Source organism: Nycticebus coucang, chromosome 6 (assembly GCF_027406575.1).
Source record: "Nycticebus coucang isolate mNycCou1 chromosome 6, mNycCou1.pri, whole genome shotgun sequence".
Lineage (NCBI taxonomy): Eukaryota > Metazoa > Chordata > Mammalia > Primates > Lorisidae > Nycticebus > Nycticebus coucang.
In genome coordinates, this window is record NC_069785.1 from 91,296,842 (window position 1) to 91,316,352 (window position 19,511).

General features: G+C 47.9%; 1 protein-coding gene across 2 annotated transcripts in view; it reads right to left on the reverse strand.

Moving 5' to 3' along the window:
• Positions 1–15,984, reverse strand: part of TMEM192 (transmembrane protein 192) — a 50,634-nt gene extending 34,650 nt beyond the window's left edge. For both annotated transcript variants that reach the window (XM_053593199.1, XM_053593198.1), the window contains exons 1-2: positions 15,860–15,984; positions 5,126–5,272 (exon numbers count right to left, since the gene is read on the reverse strand). In XM_053593199.1, the coding sequence (XP_053449174.1) occupies positions 5,126–5,272; positions 15,860–15,886 (174 nt within the window). In that variant the 5' untranslated portion in view covers positions 15,887–15,984. The remainder of the gene's footprint in view (positions 1–5,125; positions 5,273–15,859) is intronic.
• Between the last annotated feature and the right edge of the window lie 3,527 nt (positions 15,985–19,511).

Here is a 19,511-nt window from a genome sequence, read left to right on the forward strand (position 1 = left end):
AAGGGGTGCCCCTCTTTTGTGGCTTCAGAGAGGCGTTTAGCGATCTTGGCGAAGCCTGGCACCCACAACCAGCAGAATCCCACTGACCCAAGAACTCCCACGCTTGCCTAGGGTTGGTTGAGGTCGGGATCCTGAGCACAGTTTGCTTCCTGGCCTCAGTGAGCCACCTTCGGCATCCTTGAGAATATGCCCCAGGTAACTTACGGCCTGCTGGCAGATTTAAGCTTTCTTTGCCAATGCCCGGTATCCCAGGTCCCCCAAGGTGGCGAGCAGGTCCCGTGTTCCTTGCAGACAGTCTTGTTCGCTAGTGGTTGCCACCAGGATATCATCTACGTACTGGAGGAGGGTTAAGTTGGGGTGCCGCCTGCAGACTCACCCAGATCTTCACACAGGGCCTCATCGAAGATGGTTGGAGAGTTCTTAAAACCTTGTGGCAGGTGGGTCCAGGTCAATTGTCCACTGATGCCATCCTCAGGGTCACTCCACTCGAAGGCAAACATAGCCTGGCTCTGGTGTGCTAGTGGCAGGCTGAAGAAAGCATCTTTTGAGTCAGTACCGTATACCAGGTCTGGATGGGGCCAGCAAGCTTAAGGGGTTCGGCATGGTCAGGTGTATGTCCATTACCCACTTATTGACCTCCTAGAGGTCTTGGACCGGTCAGTAATCATTTGTGAGGGGCTTCCCGACCAGTAACAGAGGGGTGTTCCATGATGACTGGCAGGGGACCAGGATCCGGTGTTCAGCAAGGGCCTAATGTGTGGAAGGATCCTGGTTTTGGCCCAGAGTGCCATGGGGTACTGCCTTACCTACACTGGTTCGGCTCCAGGTTTGAGTTCAACCACAACTGGGGGCCTGTGCTTCGCCAGTCCCTTTCCTCCACCGTCCCACAGATGGGTGGGACTTCAGCCACTCTGATATGTCTGCATGGCCCAGCAGTGGCTGTTGATGGAGTCGGTATTCATCTTCTAGACATAGGGTTAGGATGTGAACAGGGTGCCCCTATTTGTCCGTAACCTGCGGCGTTCCTTGTCTGAAAGAAACCTGTGCTCTGATTTTGCTGAGGAGGTCTCTACCAAGCAAGGGGTACAGGCAGTCTGGATAACCATGAATGCGTGGGACACTTCGCCTGCTCCTATGTCTGCTGTCCTCTGAGTGGTCCATGAGTATTGCTTCATCCCGGTAGCACACTGCACCCAGGACTTTCTGGGGGCCAGTTTTCCTCCATTTTCAATTAGGACCGAATGTTGCGCGCCCGTGTCAACCAGGAAGTCTATTGGAGTCCCTTCCACTCTGAGGGTTACCCTGGGCTTGGGGAGGGGATCCGAACCCCGACCTCCCTAGTCGCTGAGTTCCCCCAGCTCCAGGATGTGGGCCCGGCTACAAGGGGGGTTCTCACTGTCTCGTTTCTTAGGACATTCTCTGGCCCAGTGGCCAGTCTCCCTGCAATATGCACACTGATTCTTTTGCAGCCGTGGTCGTTCCCCCTGGGGTAGTTCCCTACCAGTAAGTCTTGTAAGGATTTCTCTGCTAACCTATCTATTCTCTGAAGTTTTCTCTTAATGTCAAGAGCTGACTGATTAACAAAGGCCATATAACAGCTGCCTTACTCCCCTCTGCTTCCAGATCCATGGGTGTATAGGTGTGGAACGCTTTCATGATTCGCTTTAAGAAGGCGGCGGGGGACTCGGTTTTTTGTTTTTTGTTTTTTTTTGTAGAGACAAGAGTCTCACTTTATGGCCCTCCGTAGAGTGCCGTGGCATCACACAGCTCACAGCAACCTCCAACTCCTGGGCTTAAGCGATTCTCTTGCCTCAGCCTCCCGAGTAGCTGGGACTACAGGCGCCCGCCACAATGCCCGGCTATTTTTTGGTTGCAGTTTGGCCGGGGCCGGGTTTGAACCCGTCACCCTCGGTATATGGGGCTGGCGCCTTACTGACTGAGCCACAGGCACCGCCCATGGGACTCGGTTTTTTTACTGCTGTACATTCCCTACCTTGACCAAATTAGTCAGTTTTCTTGCCGCTTTATGGAGATCCCCCATTAGAGTCTGGCAGTAAATCCAGAGGCTCTCCTTACTGTCTGCAGTATTGAAATCCCAGTTTAGCCAGGTCAATGGGAACGCGGCATCAATTAATGCCAGGTTTGTGGTGGGGTTCCTATCTTTACCCAGAATGGACTTTCATGCCTCTGCGCCAGGATCCGGTCCCTCTCCTCGGTAGTGAAGAGGACCTGCAGTAGCTGCTGGCAATCATCCCAAGTGGGCTGATGGGTAAAAAGGATAGACTCTAATAGATCAATAAGAGCAGTAGGTTTCTCTGAAAACTTGGGGTTTTGCATTTTCCAATCGTAAAGGTCACTAGTGGCAAAGGGCCAGTAGTGCAAGGTTTCTTCTTTGGGGGGCGGGGGGGCTACTGCCTAGAGCAGCAGGGCAGTTTAAACAGCCACTGCCCGCCCAGGCTGTCCGGGTGCGTCCTGCAGGTATGGGGTGGACTGCCGGCAGGTGGCACTGCTGCTGCCTCAGCCTCTCCCAGGCCAGGTTGGGCACTGGGACGTGCCCATCCTGGGGGGTGGTAAGGTGGGGGAGAAAGATCTTCCGGTTCCACACCGCCCTGTAATACAGGATACAGGGGAGCAGAGGGTTGGGGCTCTTTATGCTTGGGTTTCTCCTGTAGGGTAAGAACTGTGCCAGTCTCGGGTCCCCCAGTGGGGGCGGTGAGATGGTTTTAGCCACGGAGGGGGGTCTTCAACCAGGTCTTGCCAGGTGGTTATGTACAGGACCTGATTGGGATGGCCGGTGTGGGGCCAGATGATATCCTTAACCTGGAAGATAATGGGGAGGTGGGAAGTTCCTTCGGGTGGCCAGCCAACGTTGAGGATTGGCCACTTGCTCCTGCAAAAGATCTTAAGCTTGTTTCTCTTCACTGTCAGATCCAGGTTCTGGGCTCGGGCCCGGAAATCTTGGAAATGATCAAGAAAAAGTGAAAGGGGAGTCATCTGAGTCTGTCCCATCATCAAAGTCGCCCAACCAATACACAAAACAACACATATAATACACTGACAAAGATAGATGCGGCTTCTGACTGACTTGAGGCAGAACTGAAAGTGAGTTGACGGCTTGACGCTCGTCCGTGGGCGTGACTCGCACCTACTCAAAAGTCCTAAGGAGATCGATTCCACGTGATCCCCACTGTAGGGGGCTGGGGATTCCACATCCCAGACCCTACTCAAAGGTCCTGAGGAGATCGATTCCACATGATCCCCACTGTAGGGGGCTGGGGAGTCCACGTCCCAGACCCCACCAAGGGAGGTGGGAACGTCTTCTGCAACCTCCAGCCGGTGGCCTGACGTCCACCTAGGCCTTATTGCGACCACTACATAAAATCCCGCATGGCCTGCTAACACCCAAACCACAGAGACAGACACACTAAACACACTTACTGGCCCTCCGGGTGGAGTCTCTCAGGGCCTTGGGTATCCTGGACAAGCCCCTAAATGTTATGCCCAGAGTTCAGGATACCCATTGACTACTCGAGAGAGCCAGGATCCGATGCAACAACATGAGGGCCTTTATTCAAGCTCGAGCCTGGGCTGTCGGCATCCGAGACACAGCTGGGACTGAGAGGCCTGTGCTCACGGAGCACAGGGTTTTTATAGGGTAAGGGAGGAGGAGGAGGCAGGATGCAGCTGCCAGATTGGTTGCCTATACTATCTATGGAGGTGCTTAAAGCTGATTGGGCCATCAGTTGGGAGCAGTTTACCTGCCATCCGGCTGACAATTGGAGCGGTTTCTCCTGGGAGTGGGGTGCGATGGGGTCTTACCAGAAATGGAGCAGGGGGACCTTCCAAATACCTGGTCTCCAAATGGAGGCAAGGTGCCTAAAATGGCGTTGCTTTAAGGAGGCTGGAAGAGCCGCTATGAGACTCAGTCAACCCCATCCACTGTCCTCATAAACACCCAAGGAATGACGAGAACTTGCCCTTCCTTTGATTTTTCACATTTGCTGCAAAGAACTATAACCCCTAGCACTTCCAATCACAATAATCAGAATGGAGGAAATGAGTTCACAGACTTGGAGCTGGGCCACCTCCACCAAGGCCTACTATAACCCTTTCCCACGGTGCTGCTGCAAACCTCAGGCATTTGCAGCTGCGATACTGACACTGCCGGTGCTGTTCCGCTGCACCCTGATCTCTCAGCTTAGCGTGATTTCCTGGCAGTAGGTGAATGGATAGGTTCCCATGTCAACATATGTAGACTTACCTAAATCTTTTTTTTTTAGTAACTGAAAAAAGCAATACATGCATTTGGTTAAAAGAAAAAACTGAATAGTACAAAAAGTAAATAGTGAAATATATTAGCGTCACATCTACCAAGGCCTTCTGACCCCACCATAGAGGCCAACAGTTAACAGGGTCTGTGAATACTTCTGGAAAGTTGTTCTATGCAGGAGTATAAAACTCCCTTTTAAAAACCGCAAATAAGGGCGGCACCTGTGGCTCAGTTGGTAAGGCGCCGGCCCCATATACCGAGGGTGGCGGGTTCAAACCCAGCGCCGGCTGAACTGCAACCAAAAAATAGCTGGGCGTTGTGGTGGGCGCCTGTAGTCCCAGCTACTCAGGAGGCTGAGGCAAGAGAATCGCTTAAGCCCAGGAGTTGGAGGTTGCTGTGAGCTGTATGATGCCATGGCACTCTACTGAGGGCCATAAAGTGAAACTCTGTCTCTACAAAAAAAAAAAAAAAAAAAAAAAAAACGCAAATAAGAACATTCTGAATACAATGTTATAAACCCAGTTCTTTTCCAGGGGACAAGGTAATCATGAAGGCTCTTCTATACCCACGCACTGTACACACCCACCCAGTTTCATTGCTAACAGACAGACAGCAGTCCTCTCTGTGGGTAGGACTTGCTAAGGGTCCTCTGAATAGCAGGTAGTTCACAGTCCCTTGATCTGACAAGGAACACTGTTATTATCAAAATGTCCTACACACCTGCAAATCACGTCCACAGTAAATTCTCTGAAAGAAAGATGGGAGTAAAAATTATGTACACTATAAGTGTTAACAGTAACAGCCCAAGTTTTACAAACATCACCTCTGGATAGAGCCCTCCTCCCAGACACTCACATGTATGAAGAGCAGAAGATTGACGATGAGGACTGTAGGGAGAGGACGGAACCTGGGTCTGAAGTGAGCATGCAGTGAGTAATGTGGGAGAAGCTGGGCATCCAGAAGAGGGTCATCTTCAACACTCTGGGTGACCTCCAAGGAGCCCTGGTGGGGCAGAAAAACGGAAGCAAGACAAAAATCAACATGTTCTGGATTGTACTTCCAAAACACATCTACAAAGCTTTAAAAACCATTACATCAGTTAGATGCAAGAGAACGCACTCCCTACTTAAAGCCAAAATTAAAAAAAAAAACTCTGTAAATAACTAGTATATACAACTTTGTGAAAATAAGTTTTAAAATGGGTAGAAGAAATTTTGATTCAATTATTTCTATAATACATCTCACAAAGTAATACATAATGAGCTTTAAGCAAACCATTTTCTTCAAGCCCTCAAAACTCAGATTATTCTTTTTGAGACAGAGTTTTACTCTGTTGCACTCTACCTCCTCACCAGCTGACCGGCAGTGGTGTCAGCCTAGCTCACGGCAACCTCAAATGCCTCAAATCAAGTGATCCTCCTGCCTCAGCCTCCCAAGTAGCTGGGACTACGGGCACCTGCCACTACTCCCAGCTAATTTTTCTATTTTTAGTAGAGACAGGGTCTCACTCTTGCTCAGCCTGGTCTGGAACTCCTGAGCTCAGGTGATCCTCCCGCCTCAGCCTCCCAGAGTGCTGGGATTACAGGTGTGTGCCACTGCCAAAACTTAGATATTGATTTTTTTTTTTTTTTTTTTTTTTTTTTGTAGAGACAGAGTCTCTCTTTATGGCTCTTGGTAGAGTGCTGTGGACTCACTCAGCTCACAGCAACCTCCAACTCCTGGGCTTAAGAGATTCTCTTGCCTCAGCCTCCCGAGTAGCTGGGACTACGGGCACCCGCTACAACGCCCGGCTATTTTTTGGTTGCAGTTTGGCAGGGGCCGGGTTTGAACCCGCCACCTTCGGTATATGGGGCCGGCGCCTTACCGACTGAGCCACAAGTGCCGCCCATATTGATTTTTTTTTATCCTAACCCCTAGACCACCAGGTGCCCAAGGTAAAATGTTCTTTAACATTATTTATATTGTCAAGCTAATTACAGTTCAATTCTTTTTAAATAAAGTTTATTGTATATATGCATGTGGATGGTTAAAAATATTCCTATGACAAAAGGAATTAATATATTCATCATCTCACATAGTTACCCATTTTTTGTGTGTTTGTGGCAAGAGCAGCTAAGTCATTTAGCATGAATCCCATACACGGAACAAATCATTACCCATCCTCTTAGTGCACATAAGATCTCGAGACTTCTTCATCCCACATGACTGCCACTTTGCAGCCTCTAACCTCTCTATCTCCCCATTTTCTTTCTTTGTTTCTTTCTTTTTTGACAGAGTCTCAAGCTGTCACCCTGGGTAGTGTGCCGTGGTGTCACAGCTCATAGCAACCTCCAACTCTCTTGGGCTTAAGCATTTTCTTGCCTAAGCCTCCTGAGTAGCTGGGACTACAGGTGCCCGTCACAAGGCCTGGCTATTTTTTGGTTATAGTTGTCAATGTTATTTGGTGGCCCAGGCTGGATTCAAACCTGCCAGCTCCAGTGTATGTGGCTGGTGCCCTAGCCACTTGAGCTACAGGCCCCGAACCTATCTCCACATTTTCTTTCTGCCCCAGCCCCCTCCCCCAGGGTTGCAATTCTTAACCTGTCTCTGGCATTCCACAATATTTTGAAGAAAATGATGGAGGCTTTATTAAGAGTACTTTTAAAATACACTTAAAGTTAAGACAGAAATATTTTAGTGTACTAATGGAGACAGGTCACCCTGACAGACTCTCCAGGAGACTTCAGTTTGCAGACACCTGATGCTCCATGTGTGTGGACTGCAACTTCACGCTGCAGTCAGTCTTGCTTAAAGGTATTCTCTTGACACCAGCAGTTCCCTCTGGTCTCTGCTGCATACAAACGAACCACAGCAATCTCAGTCTCAGAGCCTTCCAGAACACGATCACACACAAGGCACTGTGCCCAAGGTAAAGGGGACACAGGAGATTGCACGTTCACTGGGGAGGTCGGGAATAAAGATCCAAAGGACTAAACAGCACTATAAAAACACACTGCAGAACACAGGACGTGGACTGTGCGGACAGCATGATGGGAGAGCAAATGAAAAGCACAAACAATACAATTGTTTAGGTCAGCTAACTGCACCATGAGATGGAAATGAAGCTTTCATGGATAAAGGGAAGCCTGAGGCCAGGAGTGGTGGCTCACGCCTGTAATCCCAGCACTCTAGGAGGCTGAGGCAGGTAAATGCTTGAGCTCAGGAGTTTGAGACCAGCCTAAGTCAGAGTGAGACTCCATCTCTACTAAAAATAGAAAAAACTAGCAGGGTGTGGTTGCATGACAACGCCATGGCACTCTAGCCTGGACAAGCGTGAGACTCTGCCTCAAAATACAAAAATAAAATAATGAGGAAAAAAAGAGAGAGAGAGAACCTGAGAACAGGACTTTGATACAGAGAATAAGTGCTCTTTTTTGAAGACAGTCTCACTCTGTCACCCTGGGTAAAGTGACATGGTGTCACAGCTCACAGCAACCTCAAACTCTTGGGCTCAAGTGATCCTCCTGCCTTAGCTTCCTGAGTAGCTGGGACTATAGGTGCCCACCATGATGCCTGGCTAGTTTTTCTATTTTTAGAGCTCAGGAGATCCATCCATCTTAGCCTCCCAGAGTGCTAGGATTACAGGCCTGAGCCACTATGCCCTGACTTCTTTTGATTTTAAGTTTTGTTTTCTTCTATTCAAATGACTAGAAAACCAATCTGGGCCTGGCAGTGAGAAAGCCAAATCTTAACTAACCACTGGACCACCAGGAGAAGGGCTCTTTACTTTGAAGGAGGTAGAGAATGGGGGAAATGCTGTTAAGGGATGGTTAGAGGGCATGGCCCCATGTAGGGAGGACTCCTCAATTTCCCAGCTCAGGCATTCAGTGCTGCGGACACTCCCTGTCTGTTCTGCTCTGACTACCTGTGGTGCAATTCCAATCATTCCTGCCTCCCCAAGACCTCTCTGCCCTCCCAAGACTCTGTCCTCCCTAAGACCTCTCTGCCCTCCCCAAGACCTCTCTGCCCTCCCCAAGACCTCTCTGCCCTCCCCAAGACCTCTCTGTCCTCCCCAAGACCTCTCTGTCCTCCCCAAGACCTCTCTGCCCTCCCCAAGACCTCTCTGCCCTCCCAAGACCTCTCTGCCCACCCCAAGACCTCTCTGTCCTCCCCAAGACCTCTCTGCCCTCCCCAAGACCTCTCTGCCCACCCCAAGACCTCTCTGCCCACCCCAAGACCTCTCTGCCCTCCCAAGACCTCTCTGACGCTGGCTCCTGCTTGTTGGCAGATGTCCAGCCTTCACAGATGCTTCTCCCTTAGCTGCTGTCTGTGCATCCCTCTGTGCCCAGATGGGGATTCCTAGGCAACCTTCCTGGACACCCCCAATCTGGATCATGCCAGCCGGCTGTGTCTTCCAAAGCATTCTGTGCTCACCTCTTCTCCCACACCGCCCTGTGATGGTCTCCTTACTTACCACTTTCCTGCTAGACCTCACTGGGGCCACCAACTCTTATTTGTCTTCGTAATCCCTGCACCCAACACAGTCTCATGGCTATCACTCAGCGAACAGCTGAGGGATGAATGTTCCATCCATCATCACTGCAAACCTATCCCTGCATCATCAAAGACGTAGGCTAATCAAGAAAGACCAGGACAGTGAGGGGGAACCAACTCTGACCAGAGGCAGTGACAGGCAGTGAGAGTTAAGGGTATGCCGAAGCAAGCTGCCTGCGTTCAGACACAAGTTCTGGTGCTTACCAATCGAGTGCAAGTTACTTCCCCTCTTTGTGCCTCAGTTTCCTCATCTAAAAAGGGAACTAGGTTGGGAGCAGTGGCTCACACCTGTAATTCCCAGCACTTTGAGAGGCTGAAGCAGGAGGATCCCTTGAGCTCAGGAATCCAAGACCAGCCCAAGCAAGAACAAGACCCTGTCTCTACTAAAAATAAAAAAATTAGCTGGACATTGCAGTGGACATCTATAGTCCCAGCTACTCAAGAGGCTGAGGCAGGAGGATCACGTGAGCTCTGGTGTTTGAGGCTGCTGGGATTGAGGCTGACCTCACTGCTGGGATTGAGGCTGACCTAGGGCAATAGAGTGAGACTCTGTCTTAAAATAAAATCAAATTTAAATTTAAAAAAATAAAATAGAGACCAATAATAGCACCTGGTTCATCACTTTGTTGGGGATATTAAATGAGTAACCACACATATACCACTCAGAGCACTGACTGACAGAGTAAGCAATGAGTAAGGGTTAGCTGCTATTTTCTCTTTTTAACTCTTGTTTCTTACTGCCTCCTTATTGTGGGCTAAAGGTTAGTCCCACCCAAAGTCTACCACTCCTCTTTGGGAAGTAATTAAGCCCTGAAGGCTTCCCCTCACAAATGGAAATTAGTGCCCTCATATGAGAAGGTGCCATCTTGGACGCAGAAAGCAACCCTCACCAGGGCCCTGCTGCCTTGAACTTGGACTTGCCAGCTTCCAAAACTTATCAGCAATAAATTTCCATTTGTAAATGACCCAGCCTAACTCTTCTGTTGACACAGCTCAAACGAATAAAGACTCTAACCACACAATCTCTACCATTCTAACCCCTCAACCTGTCTTTCCTCTCCATCCTCACGTAGTGCAGACCTTCAGCATCTACCATGGGTTTTGTTTTTTTTTTTTTGTAGAGACAGAGTCTCACTTTATAGCCCTCGGTAGAGTGCCGTGGCATCACACAGCTCACAGCAACCTCCAACTCCTGGGCTTAAGGGATTCTCTTGCCTCAGCCTCCCGAGTAGCTGGGACTACAGGCGCCCGCCACAACGCCCAGCTATTTTTTTTTTTTTGGTTGCAGTTTGGCCGGGGCCGGGTTTGAACCCTTGGTATATGGGGCCGGCGCCCCACTGACTGAGCCACAGTCGCCGCCCCTACCATGGGTTTTTACTAGACCTTTTAGTCTCCAGGCCTTGGCAACTCCCTCCTCCCCACCACTGCTGCCAGAGTTAGTCTAAGATAAACATTAGTATTTCTTTCCTCAAAAACCTTGGATTCCTCCCCATTTTCCTCAGGACAAAGTTAGAATTCTTAGTCTCACCATCTACCTGCTCAACTGCTTCAGTCTCTTCCCGGGCCGCATTTTAGGACATGCTCCCATCGTGTCCCCCTCTTTGCTGACTGCCCATTATCCCCACCACTTACGAAGCCCTCCCAGTCCCCACACCGCCAGTGTTCATTCTTCCCCGCCTGTGTAAATGCTTGTCTCCGCAAGGCCACACAGTAGCCTCTGTGAGCCAGCCACCCCAGGGGCTGTGACAGGTCAACACACAGAGATGGTGTTGCAAGGAACCAGGCCTGCTGTGCGGACATGTACGTGTGGTGCATGTCCAGTCTGTGAAAATCAGGCCACCTTACGGAGCCGGCCAGTGTGGGCAGTGTCCGCTGTGGAGGGTCCACTGCCTGCTATCTGACCCCTTTTCCCTGCTCTGCCACTGTCTCCCTGCAATGGTCATCTGACATCACAGGTTTTGTCTCTAGGAGTTTGAGTTGGGTCTACTTCGTATCTTCCATTGTCTCCAATCTTTGAACACACAGAAAACAGTTATGGTGATTTTCAATGTCCTTGTTCGCTGTTTCTAGCATAAGTCATTTCTGGATCGCTTTCAAATGACTCATTATAGGCACATGTTCCTGCCTCTCTGAATGCCTCGTAATTTTGTTTTTGTTTTCATTTTCATTTTTGTCATTTGTTTTTTTAATTTTTGTTTTAGTGGATTTCTTTTTCTTTTTCTTTTTTTTTTTTTGAGACAGGGTCTCATTTTGTCGCCCTGGGTAGAGTGCTGTGGCATCATCACTCATAGCAACCTCTAACTCTTGGGCTTAAGCGATTCTCTTGCCTCAGCCTCTCAAGTAGCTGGGACTACAAGCGCCCGCCACAACGCCCACCCAGCTATTTTTGTTATTGTTGTTGCAGTTGTCATTGCTGTTCAGCTGGCCCGGGCCGGGTTTGAACCTGCCAGCCTCGGTGTATGTGCTTGGTGCCCTAACCACTGTGCTGCAGGCGCCAAGCCACAGATTTCTTTTTTACTTTTTTTTCTTTTGTTAATCTACATACCAGGTAGCTTTTGACTAAATGACAGACATTAGAAAATGGGCGGCGCCTGTGGCTCAGTGAGCAGGGTGCCGGCCCCATATACCGAGGGTGGCAGGTTCAAACCCCGCCCCGGCCAAACTGCAACAAAAAAATAGCCGGGCGTTGTGGCAGGCGCTGTAGTCCCAGCTACTCGGGAGGCTGAGGCAGGAGAATCGCCTAGGCCCAGGAGTTGGAGGTTGCTATGAGCTGTGTGAGGCCATGGCACTCTACTGAGGGCGATAAAGTGAAACTCTGTCTCTACAAAAAAAAAAAAAAAAGAAAATGTATCTCTTTTGGTGTTGGATGTTCCTGTATTCCGATATTCTTTAGTTTTGTTGTGGAATGCAGTTACATTACTCAGAAATAGTGATCTTTTAGGTCTTAGCTTTACGAGATTAGGTGGGGGCACAGCTGTGTTTAGTCTAGGGCTGTCTATTCCCCCTCTATTGTAGGGACACCTTTCTGAGTGCTCTACATGGATACCCCATGAAGTATGAGGTTTCCAGTCTGGTTAGCGGGTTGAATATGTACTATTCCTGGTCCTGCATAGAGGGACTATTCTATCTAATGCTTTTAGGTGTTTTTTTTTTTTTCAAGGCCACAGCAGTTTCCTTAGACTCCGATCAGGACTCTGCTGAATACTATGGGGACCCTCTACAGATCTTTTCAGGGTTCTCCCTCCTTGTAACTCTCATTTCTCTGTGTACTCTGTCCTGTCAACTCAACTTGCTTTGGTGTCCCAGACACTCAGCGCCAGAGCCCACTGTACTCTGCCTGGGTTCCCTTCCCCACCACAGCCTGTAAACTCTATCAAGGCAGCAAGTTGGGGTAATGACAGGGCTCACAACATTTGTTTCTCATCTCTGAGATCACTGTCCTTCACTGCCTGATGTATAGGATCTTGAAAAATGTTGTATTACACTTTTTTTTTTTTTTTTTTTTGAGATAGAGCCTGAAGCTGTCACCCTGGGTAGAGTACCATGGCATCATAGCTCAGTGCAACCTCCAACTCCTGGGCTTAAGCGATTCTCTTGCCTTAGCCTCACAAGCAGCTGGGACTATAGGTACCCGCCATCACACCCACCCATTTCTTGGTTGTAATTGTCATTGTCTGGCAGGCCCGGGCTGGACTTGAACCCGCCAGCTCTGGCGCATGTGGCTGGTGCCTTAGCTGCTTGAGCTACAGGCACCGAGCCTGTATCACACGTTATATCTAGTTTTTTGGTTTTGTCTTGGCTGGAAACAGAAATCCCTATTGAAATCTCATACGTCTCTATCATAACTTGCACTACTAAGCACATAGTGTTGCAGTTGTCAGAATGAGGTGTGCTGAACAAGCCAGAGACTCTACTATATTGTTTTCTTTGTAATTTTAACACCTGATACTTAGCAGGTGCTCAATGTGTGCTGAATGAATTAAAGACTACCCAACTACTTGAACACTTAGTATCTGGCAAATTTAAACAAGGCTAGCACTAAAATCTTGCCTATAAGACAATAATCTATTTCTTTTTCCCTCCCACTATCACTTTCATGTGCCTCTTTTTCTTTTCTTTTTTTTCGTATTTTGTCACCCTCTGTAGAGTGCTCTATCATCACAGCTCATAGCAACCACAAATTCTCAGGCTCAAGCCATCCTCTTACCTCAGTCTCTCGAGTAGCTGGGACTATAGGCATCCCCCAGGAAGCTCAGCTATTTTTTTTTTTTTTCTATTTTTAGTAGAGATGAGGTCTCACTCTTACTCAGTATCGTCTCGAACTTCAGAGCTCAGGCCATCCACGACCTTGGACTCCCAGAGGGCTGGGATTACAGGTGTAAGCCACTGTGCCCGGCCCAGTCTTTGACTTTTAATTCACTTAATGTGTCTGGGCATACGACATGGTCCATAATTTTTAGCTTTTTAGTGAATGCTAGAAATCATATCAGTACCTAATACCACAAGCAGGCAACTTACACAGACCTAAAGTAATTTAGATACGGAATTGTTGGTAAAAGAGTAATCTCCAGAATTTGATGAAAACAGATTTCTAGAGTTGTACTGATCCTAAAGCTAAAAACTACACACCCAAGAACCCTAGCATGATCCAATAAGCACTTATTACACGTTTTTCTTTTTTCTTTTTTGTAGAGACAGAGTCTCACTGTACTGCCCTCAGGTAGAGTGCCGTGGCGTCACATGGCTCACAGCAACCTCTAACTCTTGGGCTTACGCGATTCTCTTGCCTCAGCCTCCCGAGCAGCTGGGACTACAGGCGCCCGCCACAACGCCCAGCTATTTTTTTGTTGCAGTTTGGTCGGGACTGGGTTTGAACCCGCCACCCTTGGCATATGGGGCCGGCGCCTTACCGACTGAGCCACAGGCGCTGCCCTACACATGTTTTTCTAAATCCCTCAATTTCTATCATTTGTTTTCCCACAAGCTCACCTTTAAAATTCACAAATGATGGATTTTACTTTCAATGTACATTAGTCTCAATTCTACTTCTCGATCTTAGTTTACTTTTCCATTTTATCAAATAAAAAAATAGAAAATTTTAATCGTTTTCAAAATTGTTTGCTCTTCATTTCACCAAGATAATTTAACCATGGCCACTATTTGCACAAGAAGCTGAGCTCTCCTAGTGCTGGAACTGTGTTTCATATTTAACCACGGCCACTATTTGCACAAGAAGCTAAGCTCTCCTAGTGCTGGAATTGTGTTTCATATTTAACCAGGGCCACTATTTACACAAGAAGCTGAGCCCTCCTAGTGTTGGAACTGTGTTTCATATTTAACCACGGCCACTACTTACACAAGAAGCTGAGCTCTCCTAGTGCTGGAACTGTGTTTCATATTTAACCACGGCCACTATTTACACAAGAAGCTGAGCTCTGCTAGTGCTGGAACTGTGTTTCATATTTAACCACGGCCACTATTTACACAAGAAGCTGAGCTCTCCTAGTGCTGGAACTGTGCTTCATATTTAACTACGGCCACTATTTACACAAGAAGCTGAGCTCTCCTAGTGCTGGAACTGTTTCATATTTAACCACGGCCACTATTTTCACAAGAAGCTGAGCTCCGCTAGTACTGGAACTGTGCTTCATATTTAACCACGGCCACTATTTACACAAGAAGATGAGCTCTCCTAGTGTTGGAACTGTGTTTCATATTTAACCATGGCCACTATTTGCACAAGAAGCTGAACTCCCCTAGTGCTGGAACTGTGTTTCATGTATCTTTGGCTTTTCCTGATGCTCTTAATCCAATGATAGGATCATAGCAACATTCCTATTAATTTACTAACCTAGTGTTTTATTGTAATTGTCAATTCTGCATTTCTCAAGGGCAAAAATATTATTACATGCCAATGCAAAAGCCAGTTAATTCTGGACACAAATACCACGTACATGTTTGTCCGAAAAGTCTTAATATACTTAAGATTTCTGCAATTATGTTATCATTCTGTACAATACACAATGTAAACTGAGCCACCGATACTTTTAAAGTAACCTGATTTTGATCTTTGATCTACCCTTTTTTTTTTTTTTTTTTTGAGACAGAGTCTCACTTTGTAGCCCTTGGTAGAGTGCCCTGGGGTCACAGCTCACAGTACCTAAAACTCTCCGGCTTTCAGCCTTCCGAGTATGCGGACTACAGGCGCCCGGTTATTTTATTTATTATTATTTTTATTTATTTATTCATTTTTTTGCTGTTTTCGGCCGGGGCTGGGTTTGAACCCGCCACCTCTGGCATATGGGGCCAGCGCCTTACTCCTTTGAGCCACAGGCGCTGCCGGCGTTCGGTTATTTTTAGAGACGGGGGTCTCGCTCTGGCTCAGACTGGCTCGAATCCGTGAAACTCAGGCGACCCACCCGCCTCGGCCTCCCAGAGTACGGGGATTACCGGCGTCAGCCCCCGCGCCGGGCCCAGATCTACCTAAGAGTTAATAACCTTTTCATTCCTAACAAGCCTGGATTCAAAGCAGCACCTGACACTGTTTTTCTCTAATGTGGGTTTCTGGAAGATGACAGCGAGCCATGGATCTGCTCGCAGGACGCCAGCGTCCGGGCCAAACGTCGCAGTCCCTCCAGGTCCTCAACCCAAGTAGAGACTCCAGCCAAAGCCAGGGAAACGCCAGGAGAGGATATGGCTCGCTGGTGGCGTCTCACCCCGGCTCGGCCCCTGAACTGGCCAGCAGGCCCAGCGCGCGTCACGTGCAGGGCCCAGTTCCGGGACTCCGGACGCGCGCCGCACGGGGCTAAGCGCCAACCAGGGACCCCGGCCGCGCGCCCGCCGCCAGAGCCCCGCCTCCACCCAGGAAACACCGCCCGGAGCCGCCACGCCGCTGAAGCCCCTGCGGCCCGCACCTCCCCGCAGCCCGGGGCTCGGCCGGCCCTGCACAGGCGGCGCCGCCCAAGGTGGCTGTCCTCCCGCGGTCTCCGCCCTGTGCGCCTCCGCACGGGAAGAGGGGACTCCGGGGCTGTCCGCCCGCCACTTCCATGAACTCACGTCCTCCATCCTGCCGCCAGCTGCCATTTCTGGACGCCGGAGCCCGAGGCCCCAGCCGGCTGGGCCTCCACTTGTGCGTAGGAGCCACGGGCCCGGGAAAATCGCCACCTTCTAAGACCAGCTGGGCCCCGCCCCAGACACGCCCCCCTCACTGCGCGCCCTGCCCGCGGCTGGCCCGGGCCCGCCTCCTCTCTCCTGATTGGTTGAGGAGCAGGGAGGGCGTGCCCGTCTCTGAAGACGGCGTCTGTGGGCGGAGTCGCAGCTTGGATCTCCTAGGTTCCCGAGCATCCCCGGCCAGAGCCGCCTGGCCGGAGACTTGGGCGTTAAAGGATGCGCTGCTAGTCCAAGAATTTAGTTCTTTTCGGCGGCCGCTTGTTTTTAAAACGTTGACTTTTTGTGGTCTTGTGTAGTTTTGGTTTGCAGACACAGCCGTATGCCAGGACCTGTAGTAAAATCCTACACCACCAGCAGGGGGACAGGAGCAAAATAACAAATCCACCATCTGTGACCTACTCAACACATTTCACCCATGGGAAACAAAACGGGAAAGTCTATGGCTTTTGTGTTTTTTTAATAAAATAAAGAAAACGTTTATGAATTTTTGTGAAAATACCTGATTATTGTAAAAATGCAAGCAAACAAGGAAAGTGAAGTTTTCTACTGTCAGACTGGAAAGAAAACCTTGATACCAATTGGAGTAATATACATTTTCATACTTTTTAATGATTATTTGTACATTCACTATAGCATGATCCCGTTTAATGATGTTGGTTGATTAAAACAAAAGTACTTAAGGTCGGTTAAAAAAAAATGTGGTGCTAAGACTCCATGTGATCTTAACTCTCATAATCCTGAAATTCTCTGAATTATTTCTCAAGTCTTTTCTAAACTTGCACTTCACCTTGCCAATTTATTTTTGTTATATAATCACAAAGAAACCACTTTTTATTGATAACTCACTCTCTACGTACATACAGTATTGCACAAATTATAAGTGGATCAACAATTATATTAATGATACAAACTCAAGAGCATTTACAGAAAACTTCCACTGTAGGTTTGAGTGCATTTTGTGTCAGGTACTTTAGCAAATAAAAACAAACATGAAATATCTCATCTACTCAAATTTATTACCATAGGCTTTCAAGAAAAATATACATGTCATCTTACAGAATATTTAATATGTCAAACCCAGGAAAATCAGTTAAGTGATAAAAGGAATACTTTAAAAGAAATGTTGACGACAAAAGGGTTAGGTTAAAATATTGTTTAAAAACTTCAGCAACGGGGCGGCACCTGTGGCTCAGTGAGTAGGGCTCCAGCCCCATATACTGAGGGTGGCGGGTTCAAATCCGGCCCTGGCCAAACTGCAACAAAAAAATAGCCTGGCGTTGTGGCAGGCGCTTGTAGTCTCAGCTACTCGAGAGGCTGAGGCAAGAGAATCACCTAAGCCCAGGAGTTGGAGGTTGCTGTGAGCTGTGACCCCCACAGCACTCTACCGATGGCGACAAAGTAAGACTCTGTCTCTAAAAAAAAAAAAAAACTTCAGCAATTGAGCTAAGGAACCAGAAAGTGTGCATGTAGTATTGGGGGTTTTAAGAAAAGACCCCCATGTTTTCCTTCACAATTATGACCACATTCCCAGTAATTCTGGGTTGCTACAATGTCTTCTCTGGGAGTATAAACCATTGTTCAAAGTTTAAGAAACAAGATGGTAATTCACATAAGTGTTAAAATAAGATTCTTCTCATTCAAAATAAAACTAATATGATCATCATCAAATTAAAAAGAAATTGTATCAGTATGTTGACCAGAAAAAAAGCCAGATCTCCATTTACCTTAACGTTGCCTCAGAGGGGACAGAACTGTCATCTACTAGGAAGGGAAAAGTGGTGGAGTTCCCACTCACGCCCCAGGGTAAACAAAAGCCCATTTGCCTTCCTGGTATTTGGCCTCCTCACATTCAGAACTGAGTGGGGTGGGCTAGATGGCTTTGAAGAGACTTTTCAACTAAAAGAATCACAGCTTGAGTGGACATTCAGGGTGGCAAATAAAATGGATTTAGAAACAGGTGGATGAAGTATTTGCTATCATCACTATAGTTCAAGAAAATCATTTGCTTGGTAGCAAAGGGCACACAAATTCACACTGACAAGGCAAAAAATTTTTTGCAAGTTTTTGACCCAGGGCTGGGTTTGAACCCACCACCTCTGGTATATAGAGCTGGCCCCCTACTTCTTGAGCCACAGGTGCCACCCCTGACAAAGAAATTTTTTTATAAAAATATAAACAGGCTATGCCAAAATTGGGTGAAAAAATAATGCACCACCTCGTAACTACCAGCAGCCAGGACTTCCTGTTTCTCAATTTTAGGAGACTTCAATCTAATTGGGGAAAATGCAGGGGGAGGTGCACATTTGAGCCATTCAATAGAGATCAATCCATTTCCTAAATGGACTGACAGGTGCCCAGGAAGGCAAATCCAATAGTTCTAAAGAAAGGATATGAGAGAGTTAAGTGCAGGGTAGTATTTCTTTCTTTACCACAAAAGACAAATAATCCAAAGACAGTGATGGCATTTCATCTTTTGTCCCCTACAAACAATCCAAATATCACTTCTTCCTGAGTCTAATACACTAGCTTCATTTTCAAAATGCATCACTTTATTTTCCTTACAAGGCAGCACACATTAATCAGGCAACAGTCACTTGATTTCTTTTTTTTTTTTTTTTGTACAGACAGAGTCTCACTGTACCGCCCTCGGGTAGAGTGCCATGACGACACACGGCTCACAGCAACCTCTAACTCTTGGGCTTACGAGATTCTCTTGCCTCAGCCTCCCAAGCAGCTGGGACTACAGGCACCCACACAACACCGGGCTATTTTTTGTTGTTGTTGTTGCAGTTTGGCGGGGGCTGGGTTTGAACCCACCACCCTCAACATATGGGGCCGGTGCCCTACTCACTGAGCCACAGTCACATATTTCTTAAGTAAGCCCCAAGGCATCCATGAGTGTTGCTGGAGCTCGTAGCCAGAGGAGTCCCGAGGTTTCAGATATTAAAGCTTTCCCCATAGTCACAAGTTCCTTTGATGTTTAGGTTATTAACCCAGCCTCACTGGATAATTTGTCTTCAACATAGTCCATTTCTGTTTCTAAAAGTGTTAGTTGTGCTTCCTTTTCAATGAATACTCTAACTCTGTCTTGAGTAACTTCTTCATCAGAATCTCCTTTTGTTTTTGTACATTAGAGTATAAGAAAGGCCATTACAGCTTCTGGTTCAGACGTCTACTTTCACACCTACCTGTTCAGGTTTATCTTTTAAAAATTGTTTTATTGGGGCGGCACCTGTGGCTCAGTGAGCAGGGCACCGGCCCCATATACTGAGGGTGGCGGGTTCAAACCCAGCCCCCACCAAACTGCAACAAACAAAATAGCCAGGCATTGTGGCGGGCACCTGTAGTCCCAGCTACTCGGGAGGCTGAGGCAGGAGAATCGCCTAAGCCCAGGAGTTGGAGGTTGCTATGAGCTGTTTGACGCCCGGCACTCTACCAAGGGCAATAAAGTGAAACCCTGTCTCTAAAAAAAAAAAAAAATTGTTTTATCTTGTGTACTGCTGAAAGTGTCAGGGTGAGCACAGCTGAGTGGGCCGCA